The sequence below is a fragment of the Leguminivora glycinivorella genome, chromosome 13, assembly GCF_023078275.1.
Source record: "Leguminivora glycinivorella isolate SPB_JAAS2020 chromosome 13, LegGlyc_1.1, whole genome shotgun sequence".
Lineage (NCBI taxonomy): Eukaryota > Metazoa > Arthropoda > Insecta > Lepidoptera > Tortricidae > Leguminivora > Leguminivora glycinivorella.
Window position 1 is genome coordinate 3,518,103 of NC_062983.1, and position 13,229 is coordinate 3,531,331.

At 38.3% G+C, this 13,229-nt stretch overlaps 2 protein-coding genes across 2 annotated transcripts in view; one reads left to right on the plus strand and one right to left on the minus strand.

The window, feature by feature from the left end:
- The window catches only part of LOC125232821 (structural maintenance of chromosomes protein 2), a 39,789-nt gene extending 35,193 nt beyond the window's left edge, over positions 1–4,596 (minus strand). The window contains exons 1-3 of the mRNA XM_048138609.1: positions 4,317–4,596; positions 3,817–3,966; positions 1,572–1,733 (exon numbers count right to left, since the gene is read on the minus strand). Coding sequence (XP_047994566.1) covers positions 1,572–1,733; positions 3,817–3,966; positions 4,317–4,484 — 480 coding nt within the window. The 5' untranslated portion in view covers positions 4,485–4,596. The remainder of the gene's footprint in view (positions 1–1,571; positions 1,734–3,816; positions 3,967–4,316) is intronic.
- A 1,058-nt stretch (positions 4,597–5,654) lies between these two features.
- The window catches only part of LOC125232680 (probable cleavage and polyadenylation specificity factor subunit 2), a 42,886-nt gene continuing 35,311 nt past the window's right edge, over positions 5,655–13,229 (plus strand). Inside the window, exons 1-4 of the mRNA XM_048138434.1 lie at positions 5,655–5,917; positions 7,153–7,418; positions 7,768–8,013; positions 10,120–10,307. Of these exons, the coding sequence (XP_047994391.1) occupies positions 5,769–5,917; positions 7,153–7,418; positions 7,768–8,013; positions 10,120–10,307 (849 nt within the window). The 5' untranslated portion in view covers positions 5,655–5,768. The remainder of the gene's footprint in view (positions 5,918–7,152; positions 7,419–7,767; positions 8,014–10,119; positions 10,308–13,229) is intronic.

The window sequence follows — 13,229 nt, forward strand, 5'->3', positions numbered from 1 at the left end:
TGATCCTATAAGGGTTCCGTTTTTTCCTTTTGAGGTACGGAACCCTAAAAATTAAACCAAAATCGGTTCATCCGTTCGGGAGCTACGATGCCTCAGACAGATACACACACACGCACAGACAGACAGACAACACGTCAAACTTATAACACCCCGTCGTTTTTGCGTCGGAGGTTAAAAATAGAAATAAAGTCCAGAATTATCAGCCTTGGAGTGGGTTTGATCGTACTAGAGCAAGGGTCCCTAAATCTGCATAAATCTAACAGGAAGGATGTAATTTGTACATTATTAGCCGGTCCACACAGGGCGAGGAAATGTACTTGAGCGGCAAATGTTCAATACAGAAATGATAGCTGATTCAGATTGGTAGGCCGAGCAACTCTCTCTCGGTCTCTTAGACGCACGGCCGGTTCCCATCCATACTTGGTAGATATTCCGCGAATTCGGACGAAGCGCTTTGCTTCTTCTTTTCTTATGCGCACTGCCAAGGAGTGGAATTCCTTGCCGGCGGCTATATTTCCGAGCTCATATAACCTGGCAACCTTCAAATCAAGAGTGAACAGGCAACTTCTGGGCGAGCTCGCTCCATCGTAGGCCACGTCTTGGCCAAGAGTAAGCCCATTTATAATAATAATACGGCCTTGTGGACCGCGAAGTACAGTCAAGTGTAAAAATATGGGTGCGTACAACTTATCAAAAATATGTCCCATAGCACTTTATGTCGGCGGAATAAGGTCTCGGTACATATTTTTGAGCGGATAAAATCGATACGTATTTTTGCACTTGACTGTACCGTACTACAAGTACATACCTGCGCCAGTTCTCGAAAATGGTCGTGCCACGCTCTATTGGGATCGATCTATTATCACTGACAGGACTATTGTAGCCAATAAGCCTGACATTGTCATAATAGATCGGTCGCAACGCCGGGTCGTGCTCGTCGACATCACCATCCCCCGTGATGAGAATCTCGTGAAAGCCGAGGACAAGTCCAGTAAGTACCTAGACTTGGCTTACAAGATAACCGCCATGTGGGATGTTGATTCGACGATCATTGTCCCGATAGTCGTTTCAGCAAACGGTCTCATATAGCAAAGAGTCTCGACCAACATCTCGAGACTCTCGCTAGGTGGTTGGATCAAGGGTCAGATGCAGAAGGCGGTGATCTTGGACACGGCGCGGATAGTCCGACGGTTCCTCTCTCTGGAGTCCTAACCACCGGCAGCTTGGGCCCTGCCCCGCTGCTGGCGGCACCCTAGGTTAGGTTTTTTATAATGTGTTTATATATTTTGTATTGTTTTGTATGTGGTTTTGTATTTTACTTTTATAATCATATTATAAAAAAACCTAGCCTAAGAATAAAAAAAAAAAGTGGGTGCTGCCTTGCTCGAGGCAACTGTACATTAAATATTGGTCACGCAAGCACATTGCCTCGCGACTTACTTCGCTCTCTTTGTGGACCCGCCTATTTACCATTTTTGTAGTAAAAAAAGTAGTCGTAAAATTGAGAACCAGCATAATTTATGTGTAATCTGTAACTATGCAATGTCTCCATTAAAAAGTTAGGGTTATACCTCAGGAGGTTTCATGTTGAGCACTTTAGTGATGCGGCCCTGCATGATCAGGAAGTGCGGGTTGTTCACATTGAGCTGCACGGAGCAGAAGAGGTCACTGACTCGCTTGTTCTGAACGTTGATGCCGTTTATCAGGTACTTATTCTTGCCGCCCATGACAACCTGGAAGGGAACAAGTTTTTACAAGATTACACATCCATACTATATATTGCCACAGAATACATATTAGTACAAGTACAGAAAGCCCTCTCCAAAAACCTGTTTAAGGCTGCTTTCAAAAAAAACGTCAAAATAATGTAAAATTGATAGTTTTAGTCGGTGAAATACTACACTTTCCGTTATCCAATAGATTTATTTAATTCAAATTTCAGTTAGAGCATCTTATTATCTTGATTTTTATAAGACTGGATTTTTGAAAACCAAGTCACTAAATTAATTATGAATTTTTCTCTAATGCACGTTTATAAAAACTCACGTATAGACCTGAATTAGTCGATCTTATTTGTAAAATTTGGACAATTTTGAATACTAAAACAGGTAAATTTATAATTCGTATACCCTGTACTACAAACTTCTCAGACTACATTTTTATTATAAGGTTTTAAAAAAGAGTAAACGAGGCTAAGACGAAATCATTTTTTTTCAGAAATTACCTAAAATTAAGTGACAATTTCTTTGAAAATCTACATCACATCGAAATAATTTTTATAGTTAATTAATCTGCAACGTTTACTTTAATTGCTATTATGCCTTAGTGATTATAAATTGCTATTATTTATTTTTGGCAATTTTTTGAAAACGAGCCTTCACCGGTACAATTATTACCACTTTTGGACATTTTCTCATATTTTGTTAGACCAAGTAGAAAAAGTCCTATAATGTGATATATATTTGTAAACTACTCGCAAAGCCCTTTAATTTGATACCACACACGGTATTATCAAGCGCTCGGTTGCGATTTCACTGTTTTTTACACGAAAGCCCTCTTAAAGAAATGACGACTCATGCCACGATACTATTAAGTTCAAATTCCGACCGCGCAACGCTAAATGCCTACAATTATATTAAAGTAGAAGTGCGCTCTCCTTCTATCGCGTAACTCGTACCTTTTCGGACGATATAGGGTTGTCTCCTTTTAAAAAACAATACAATTTTAACATTTAATTACCTTTTTATATTGCTCTACTTTAGCTCGAAAAACCCTAATATATGTCTTAGGTTCTCTTCTGTAGGTTTAATTCTAATAAATTCGCGTGTAACGAAGGCGTACTTAGATAAGTATGTATATAGGTTCTAATATGTATGTAGGTTTATTAATTGTATTTGTGGATGTTTATTATATAATAGTAGGCATCGACTTGTATTTAATCATTTCAATCTCATACTGGCTTTATAATCTTGTGCACCAAACTAACTATCTATGACTTGCCCAATGGTTGACTGGTAGAGAATACCTTAAGGCGTTAAGTCCGCCATTTGTACTTTTTAGTGATAATTTGTGCAATAAAGTTAATTAAATAAATAAGTAAGTACCTTACTTAAAACAGGCATGATATTACCTACTCAAAGGCCTTGTAAAAATTAGTTATTTTTGTAAACAAATCCTAGGAAGCACTTCCTATCAAACCGTGTCGTACGCGAGTGGAATAAACTACCAGAAACAGTGATAAGTGCTCCCTCAGTGAACAGTTTCAAAAACAGACTTGATAAACATTTAAAACTAAAATATAAACATTAACTATAGAACAACAAGTGCAGTGATATACACACATCAGCTATCAGCTGCTAGTGTATCAAATAATATAATATAATATAAAATGAGGTTTCGAATAGTACAATCACTAAATAAAGATAAATAAAATATAAATTCTGTGACAGCGGTTGAGTCAGTACGTAGGTATGCGACAAACAACTCTCACGCGTGCGCACCGCCCGCCCGTGAGGGCCTACTAATTTGCCCCTCACGAGGGGTAATACAGTTCAATACCTACACGCGCGAGTGGGACAGGCCTGATATTGTGAGGAGTTGGTGGTAACCCGATAAGTTGAGGAAACTTGTATTGACTCTACATCTAGAAATCATAATACTGATAAATGTGAATATTAAAATCAACTTTAGATATGCCCTGTGTGGTATTGAATGTGGTTGTTAATCAAATTTAATAATGAGAAACCAAATGCAATATTGAACTCCTACAACAGTTACTTTATGTTTTGAAACAGCCAAAAGAAAAACAGTACTAACCTGCCGAGTAACAGTAATTTCATCATGGTTCTCATAGCCAATGGGGCACTGGTTCCTGTCTCGGTTGTCAAATGTGATGCTAACAGTGGCCTTGGTGATGCCTGCTTGTCCATGCTTGTAGATCAACTCTTGAAGACTTCCAGCACGCACCTAAGCACCATAAAAGTGAGAAAAGTATGCAAAAATTTGTATTTAAATTTATTTTGTTTGGTACTTATACTAATTATTATTGTTTATTTAATACCTAAGTACTATGAATGTATGAAACCATGACAATGTATGATTAATACAAATAAAGAATATGAATATGAATGTGGAGTGAATCGACAGATGTTAAGAATTTAATTTTAATAAGGTCATTACAGTTTAATGTTACGCTCTTTAAATATTTACCAAAAACACAACAATCTTTTGTTATAGCTAAAAAGAACGCAGATGGCGGGAGTTCCCAATACAAACACAAAGTAAATTATCAAAATCGTGTCAGAATGCTTACTTACATTGGATAAATTAGTTATTCCGAGCACAAAACAAATAGAATCTAAGATATTTGATTTCCCGGTACCATTTAGGCCCGTGATAGCGTTGAATTCAGGGTCAAACCCGGTGATCTCAACACGGTTCCCGTAGGACTTAAATCCATCCAGCACGATAGATTTGATGTACATCTTGCTAATATTACATACATTGAACTATGCGTTGCACGAAATTCAGCGTAATGTTTTACAATTATGAGAAAAGCATACAAAACACAAAATCCCTCCAAATCAGGGACCGTTGGTGTTTGACAATTTTGACAAATTGACACAAACTTTTTTTTGTATGTCTGGTACGTTCTACAACTATAATATTTGTAAGTTACCAAATTGTGTCTGAGAAATCAAGTAAAGTTTTATGAATTTGAAACATTTATAAATAGACTTCCTTTAAGATGAGTAAATGACTCTGATAAATATCTGAAATAATATTTATTTTTCTTGTTATATAAGTTAAATTTAAATGAAATGTAATAAAACGAATTAAAAGTTTCAGAACGGCTTAAGCTAGGAACATACTACGCGGACGTCCGCTGTCGAGCGACCGCGACTCAAGCTAGGAACACACTACGCGGACGTCCGTCGTAAATCGACCGCGGACGGGAATCTGGACAATGAAATTACACATAACCGTGCAAACTATCGGTCGACGGACGTGGACGTGGCCTTGAGCGCACGGACGTCCGATCGAAATCTGGCTCTCTGGATGTTTTGTTCCGTGCACACTGATAGGTCGCGGTCGCGGTCGTTTTACGACGGACGTCCGCGTAGTATGTTCCTAGCTTCATCCGCGACCGCGACCGATCAGTATGCATGGTCTTCGGGACGAGGCTTCGGATGACCAAAACATCCAGCGAGCCAGATTTCAATCGGACGTCCATGCACTCAAGCCCACGTCCACGACCGTCGATCGATAGCTTGCACGGTTAAGGCTCCCCACAGACAGTCTTAAAAATTCATAATCTTAAAAAAAACTTGTATGCAATCTGACAGTTCAAACTGACACTGACAAGACACTGACAGATCTGAACTGTCAGATTGCATACAAGTTTTTTTTAAGATTATGAATTTTTAAGACTGTCTGTGGGGAGCCTAAGTGTATATTCATTGTCCAGATCCGCGTCCGCGTCCGACGACGGACGTCGGCGTAGTATGTTCCTAGCGTTAGAACAGAACTATTGTGCAGTCTGTGCAGTGGTCTGTGCCATTTGTGCCAAACTTAAAAAAAAAATACAAGACAAGCAAGAGTGTTTGCCGCTGCTTACCTTGTTGAAAATAAATAGAAAGTAAGATATTATCGGATTCCATTGAATTGTTTTACATTTTCTCAAATAGCCGACTTACATTCTTATCGTAAAATTATGATATAAAAGTAGAAGCTCTGTATACCTATTCGGTGTTAATTCTGCCGGCGTCATGACTTCAATCATCAAGTTACACTGCCTCTCCGGAGATGGAGATGAGACTCCGCCGTGCTATGTACTTCAGGTTGATGAGTTCAAGTTTCTGCTGGACTGTGGATGGGACGAGAAGTTCGATATGGAGTTCATAAAAGAGCTCAAGAGGTAAGTTTGAGGTTATGTTTTTGTACGTTTATTCGACTGAAAACCTTTTAAATTTCATAATTTTCTCAGTCTTCGTATTCAGTACTAGTTACCCTTCATCATCCCTTGATTTATACTAGACGGATTGAGAATACATTTTAGTTGGAAGACAAAGCCCATCACAGATACCTGTGACCTAATATAAAAGTTATACTAATAATCAAGACCTTGTGATGATGTGATGCTAACGACTTTCCGTTCCTTAACTATTTAAAAAATGCCAGAAACGTATTGCTTATTATTGATGAATGAGCAAGGTAGTTTGATAAGCCACCATTATTTCCTAAACTATCGGAAGTTAATCAAGTAAGAGAGACCTCTTTCTGATGGAAAGAGGGGAGCACAATAGTCTAAAAATATATTGAGATAAAGAATCAACATGATAGGTGTGGAAAAAAATGGTAATTTTTTCATTAGTGCCTTTAAATCAGGTTTTGCCTTAAGTTTGACACAGTACTTTACAGAAACAGCAGTTGAGTGAATTATAATTATTACTTCCAGTCTCTCTCTGCAGACATTTTGCCCTTGTTCTTTTTGGCAACATCACTCCCTTTCCCCCTTCTTCCTCGTAGATAACTAAGTTTGATAACAAACCCACTTCATAACCGGGTAAACTTAGAAGAAAAAAAAATCTTCAAGAAAAAGAAATCTTCATAGAAAAATGCATAAAATAATGGTTTCCTTTGAGGAAATCCCATTTCAAAACCGGGTAAGCCAAGAAGAAAAAAAATCTTCAAAGAAAATTGCGAAAAATGGTTTTCTACAAGGAAAAAAAATCCCATTTCATAACAGGGTAAGCAAAGAAGAAAAAAAATTCTTCATACAAAACTGCAAAAAATAATGGTTTTCTACAAAGAAAAAAAAAAATTATTTCATAACCCAGTTAGCTAGGAAGAATTATTTTTCCTCATACAAAACCAAACTTGGTTATCTACAAGGAACAAGGGCCCTTTCCAGATGTGAACCACACATCCTGCACATCCTGGCAGTGTCCCTCTCTAATGCGTACACGTAACATGATTATGGCATATCCCCAAAAAGATACTACCAATCTTCAGATTTCTAGGACTTGATGGAGAGTTGTAGTAGGTGGCGATCACAATAGATCAGAAATGGTTGCAGTGATACATAAGGCGTTATGAAGCCTAACCAAGAAGAAGAAGAATATGTTCTAAACTTTGTTATTATCATTTCAGACACATAAATAACATAGACGCAGTCCTCCTTTCACATTCCGACCCACTGCACCTCGGAGCCCTACCATACGCAGTGGGTAAACTGGGTCTGAACTGCCCCATCTACGCCACACTGCCGGTGTACAAGATGGGGCAGATGTTCATGTACGACCTGTTCCAGGCACACAAGAATGTGTCGGACTTTGATTTGTTTACGCTTGACGATGTGGATGCTGCGTTTGATAGTATTGTGCAGTTGAAGTATAATCAGAGTGTTGATATGAAAGGTTAGTGCTCTTGTCTCTAAATTTTTTATTGTAACACATATCTGGAGGTCGCGGGTTCGAACCCCGGCTAGCACCAATGAGTTTTTCGAAATTTATGTGTGAAATGTTATTTGATATTTGCTAGTCGCTTTTCGTTGAAGGAAAATATTGCGAGGAAACTGGACTAATTCCAATAAGGTCTAGTTTATTAAGGTTGGAAGGTCAGATGGCAGTCGCTTTCGTAAAACCTAGTGCCTACGCCACATCTTGGGATTAGTTATCACAGCGGACCCCAGGTCCCCATGAGTCGTGGCAAATGACGGGATAACTCAAGGAGGATGATGTATGTAATTATGTATTGTACTTTCAGGCAAAGGTTTAGGTCTTCGCATCACGCCCCTACCAGCCGGTCATTCCCTCGGTGGCACAATCTGGCGCATAGCTGCCCCTGGCGAAGAAGACATAGTGTACGCTCCAGATTTCAACCACAAGAAGGAGCGGCATCTCAACGGGTGTGAGATAGAGAGGATTATGCGACCTTCGTTACTGTTGCTCGGGGCTATGAATGCGGACTATGTGCAACCGAGACGGAGGCTAAGAGATGAGAAGCTCATGAGTAAGTTTTCTTAGAGCAGCCTACAATTTTGTTTTTACTGAACATTGAGGAATAAAGAAAATAGTGCATTTCATTTAATAATTCATTCTAATTTTTTTTTTTTTTAATACTACGTCGGTGGCAAACAAGTATACGGCCCGCCTGATGTAAAGCGGTCACCGTAACCTATGGACGCCTGCAACTCAAACAGTGTCACATGCGCGTTGCCACCCCATTAGAAACTTGTACACACTTGAAACTTGTTGTTGTTGTATGTTGTGTTAAGTACACAGCAAAAAGGAGTGTACAAGTTCCAAGGAGGGTTCGGGTTGCCGACGACTCAAAGGACAATAAACGGAACAAGTTAGTTCCGTAAGACCTCCCGTCATCAGCACACCGCACCCTCGTTGAGCTCTGGCAACCTTACTCACCGACAGGAACACAACACTATGAGTAGTAGTCTTTGTGTTTTTGTACTAGAAGTTAAAACTGCTTTACCAACCCCAGTCTCTTCAGTCAAGTGCATTTTGTTCTAGAGCATAAGAAGTGTACAGGGGGTTCTAAGAGTCTAACTATAACTGCTGATTTTCACTATTAGTTCAAAACGGTTATTGTCTTGCATTAGAATCCTAATATGTAGTTATAACTCTTTTTATAAATTCTCATAAAACCTTTGATTCAATAAAACCCAGGGGGTTACAACATTTTCTGTAAGGTACAGCAGGCAATTGTAACTGATCCATATTTTCCATTATAACACTATTAAGTTGAGCTCCACATGTATCCACTAAACACGCGTGCCGTATATAACCGGTGGACACTCTATTTAAGGACTGTATCGATAAGTATAAGGACAAAACAAACCTCGTCTAAATGTTGACATGTGCATAATTTTATATTATTATGTTCCGAGAGTATGATCTGAAGGTATTGGTAAGCACTATTTAATATAAGGTCTAATTTTTTTTTATTTTAGAGACTTTATGGTACTTTCATTAAGGTCTAGCAAATAAATTTCGGACAACCCCTATCTGGCTTAATTTGAGAATATTTCAATGACTGTTTGTACGATTTCAACAAACAAAGGTTAATATGCTGCCAAAATATATTCTTTAAGAGTCCTCTTCATGGTTTTTCAATTGGGTACTTGCAGAATAAATGCGGTGAATTTATATAATTAAAAAAAACGCTATTTTGAGCAACGTTCCGGATTGTCGTAAATTTTTGATGCAAGCAGGATGAGAGAAACAGATAAAAAAATTTGCCATAGGCCAAGGTCTAACTGACATTCACGGTGTTTGAACAGTGCCTAAACCAAATCGATATAAACAGTGTATGATAGTTAAATTCGACATTAAAGTCGGAGTTAGAGGAAGCACCATGCCACATTCTCTAAATGGCCGCCATACACACAGATCCTGAACTTTATTTCTTAAAAATAACTATGGCTGGACTATGTCCAGATATTCTGCTTTGTGGATCATATGTCGTTGAGGTTCACACAGTACAATTTTTTTTCGCAATCGTATCGTTTTTTACGCACTTTGTGAATTTTCTAGTAGCATTTGTCCGGAATCGTAATTGTTACTCGGGAGGATTAAGTCAATACTGTCTAAACCACTTGCTTTACGTCGAGTTTCTAGGACAAAATGTGAACCTTATTATGTGCCTTATTAAGCCTATGACTTGTTTTAAGAAAAAAATATAATAGCAAATAAATACGGCTACTCAAAGTTGTCCTCATACTTAACGATACAGTCTTTAATAATGCAAACATTGTAAAACATGAAAAAATGGATCAGTTGCAGTTGCCCCCCAGTTGATATAGGCTACTTGCCTTCTAGTCAAATCAGCTTCTTTTTAAGAACTGTCAAAACGAATTTAAACGACTTGTTAATATGGAATTTATATGAAATCGAATTGAGTGACGTCACGGTCAATTCAGTTACTTTATATATTTCTACCTGACTTATTAAATAGAAATTGGATTTAAAAATAACTTCTGTCCAAGTTTTTCTTATAATTATCTGATGCTTTATTTCGTGCATGGTATAAAATATTTTATTTTTACTACAGTCAAGTTCCCTATTGGCCCGCTGTACCTTATATAACTTTTTTTCAATACAGCAACAATTTTAAGCACCCTCCGCGGCGGCGGCAGCGTGCTAGTCTGCACAGACACAGCGGGCAGAGTGCTCGAACTAGCTCACATGCTAGACCAGCTCTGGCGAAATAAGGACTCCGGATTGGTCGCATACACTTTACTACTACTTTCCAACGTCAGTTACAACGTTGTTGAGTTTGCTAAGTCACAGGTAAGTTCTTTATGATACTTTTTGTTCCGTTCTGTCCTATAATGGGGTGTATCTTTATAAAACTAGCTCATATGCTAGATCTGCTGTGGCAAAATAAGGACTCCGGATTGGTCGCATACGCTTTACTAGTGCGCTCCAACGTCAGTTACAATGTTGTTGAGTTTGCTAAGTCACAGGTGAGTTCTTTATGATACTTTTTATTCCGTTCTGTCCTATAATGGGGTGTAAAACTAGTTCATATGCTAGATCTGCTGTGGCGAAATAAGGACTCCGGATTGGTCGCATACACTTTACTACTGCGCTCCAACGTCAGTTACAACGTTGTTGAGTTTGCTAAGTCACAGGTAAGTTCTTTATGATACTTTTTATTCCGTTCTGTCCTATAATAGGGTGTAAAACTAGTTCATATGCTAGATCTGCTATGGCAAAATAAGGACTCCGGATTGGTCGCTTACACTTCACTACTGCGCTCCAACGTCAGTTACAACGTTGTTGAGTTTGCTAAGTCACAGGTAAGTTCTTTATGATACTTTTTATTCCGTTCTGTCGTATAATAGGGTGTAAAACTAGTTCATATGATAGATCTGTTGTAGTATGTCCTAAGGCACCCCATAGGTGCATAGGGCCTCCACAAGATCCTTCCACGCTTTTCTATCTTGAGCCACCACCTTGGCCTCGTTCCAGCTCAGCCCATATTCCCTCAGCTCGTTCTCAACGCTCCGTCTCCAGGTGTGTACGGGGCGTTTGCGGGCCCTCTTTCCTCCTTGAGGCCGCCACTCAAACGCGATACTGGCGCTGTTGGTAGCTCCTCTTCGAAGGGTATGACCGATCCATCTCCATTTCCGCAGAGCCACTTCCTGGGCAATCGGAGGTTGTCGGCACATACTCCACAGATCCTCATTTCTTATAGTTTTCGGCCAGAAGATACGGAGGATCGACCGGAGGGACTTATTGACAAACACTTGAAGTTTGTGGGTCAGCCCCTTTGTCACTCTCCATGTCTCACAGCCGAAGAGAAGCACGGTCTTGACAATGGATTCGAAGAGGGAGATTTTCACGCGGCGAGTAAGCAAGTTTGAATCCCAAACAGGCTTGAGTTGAGCAAATGCAGCTTTTGCCTTCTTAATTCTGCTCTCGACGTCATCGTCTGCACCTCCCTGACACGACAGTGTACTGCCGAGGTACACAAACTTGGAGACTGATTCAAGGCGGTCGTTTTTGAGCAACAAAGGTTCCTTACAAGCTGATTGTACTCGCATATGGACAGCCTTCCGTCGGTTGATTCGCAGGCCCATGGCTTCAGCTTCCTCTTGAAGACTCTCAAGTTTTGCTTTTAGATGGGCTAAAGATGCCGAAATCAGCACGATGTCATCGGCGTAATCAAGATCTTCCAGTACCTTTGTATGCCAGGAAATGCCTCTTGGCGTTTTGACCACTCTTTGTAATATTCTGACCCTATAAATACCTAACTAACATCAATCACCTATTTAGTTAACCTATATAACCATACAAAAATTGAAACTCTAAAATTTATTAAATAAAATTAATTACCATGAAACGAAATCAATCAATTAAGTTAATACCTTATATTGGATCAGTATTTTGACCTAGTGATCGTTTAGTGTCTATGTAGAACCCATTGTTGTAACCGCAAATAGTAACCAGTCCTTTTCGCATATTATGAAACAGTAATGCCCTATTACGCCTAATAACCCTAAAATGTCAATAACCAAAATACATGGATTAAGTCCACAGCATAAATCACAGTGAATAATAAATTGTAATTAAAAGATGGGGTTTAATCAAATACAATCAGAATGTTTTAGTTAAATAAAACAAATAAACAAATGAGCATAATTATGTCAAAATTAAAATAACTAATGTTTGTCAGTAAATAATCTAAAATGTCACCATATTATAATAAAGAAAGTCAATAGTAAATATAATATATTTTAAAATATTTTATTTTTGGGGTTATAGATGTCGCTCCGCCTCCGCGACAGTCCATGGCCATCATCCAGTTACGGGTCAGACCCCTGCCCCAGTTCTGAAGGAACTATTTTGTGGTCCTGAAGGGACATCTTTTCATAATGACAGGACTACTTTCATTTGCCCGAGCCATTATGTTGTGACACTTTCATCACCACAGAGAGGATTTTCAAAAGGACACTTTAAAATATCAAATACTGGTAGTAGAGCAGTGTATCTGACCACTCCAATTCTCCAGAATTCTGTAATTTTGTACATCATTGTTTTTTGTAGGTATTTATCAAAATAATATTATCCAAACTGTTAATGTAGTCATTTTGTATCACCTTTCGGACCAAAATAAACCACGATCTTGCAACTTTCTGCCTCGATCCAGTCTAGACAATTCACTTATGATAAGTATTTGGAATAATATGACTTTATATTTGAAAGCCATTAGGTATGTAAAAATTACAAACTCATAGATAACAGAATAGACAGGCAAACTGCTGAGGGACAAGCTAATTAAAAATAAACATTTTTATTTTAAAAACAAAATGAATTTACAATCTTACATTATATTGTGAGCTATTTATTTTAATTTCCTCACAATACATTTATTTCGTCTTTCTGGGGCCATTTCTGTACAACAGGTTAAATGCAAAATTAGACTTATATCCACTTAGCTATGTTTGTTGTAAAAGTGCTCTACGACGAGGCCTGCAAAATATGACGTACGATGATACAGAAAAGTTACTTATGGTTGTAAAATAATTACCTATTGAATATACAATGAATATATATGTAATGTAATAGTTCGGAATCTACGAAAATAAGTCTTGTGTTTATTTTCTTATAAGTTTTATTTTAGTGAATAATTAAAAATAAATCACTAATTTAGTCCTTCCTCTGCCTGAAACACAGGAACTATCCTAGCTCAGGCATTTGTATAAA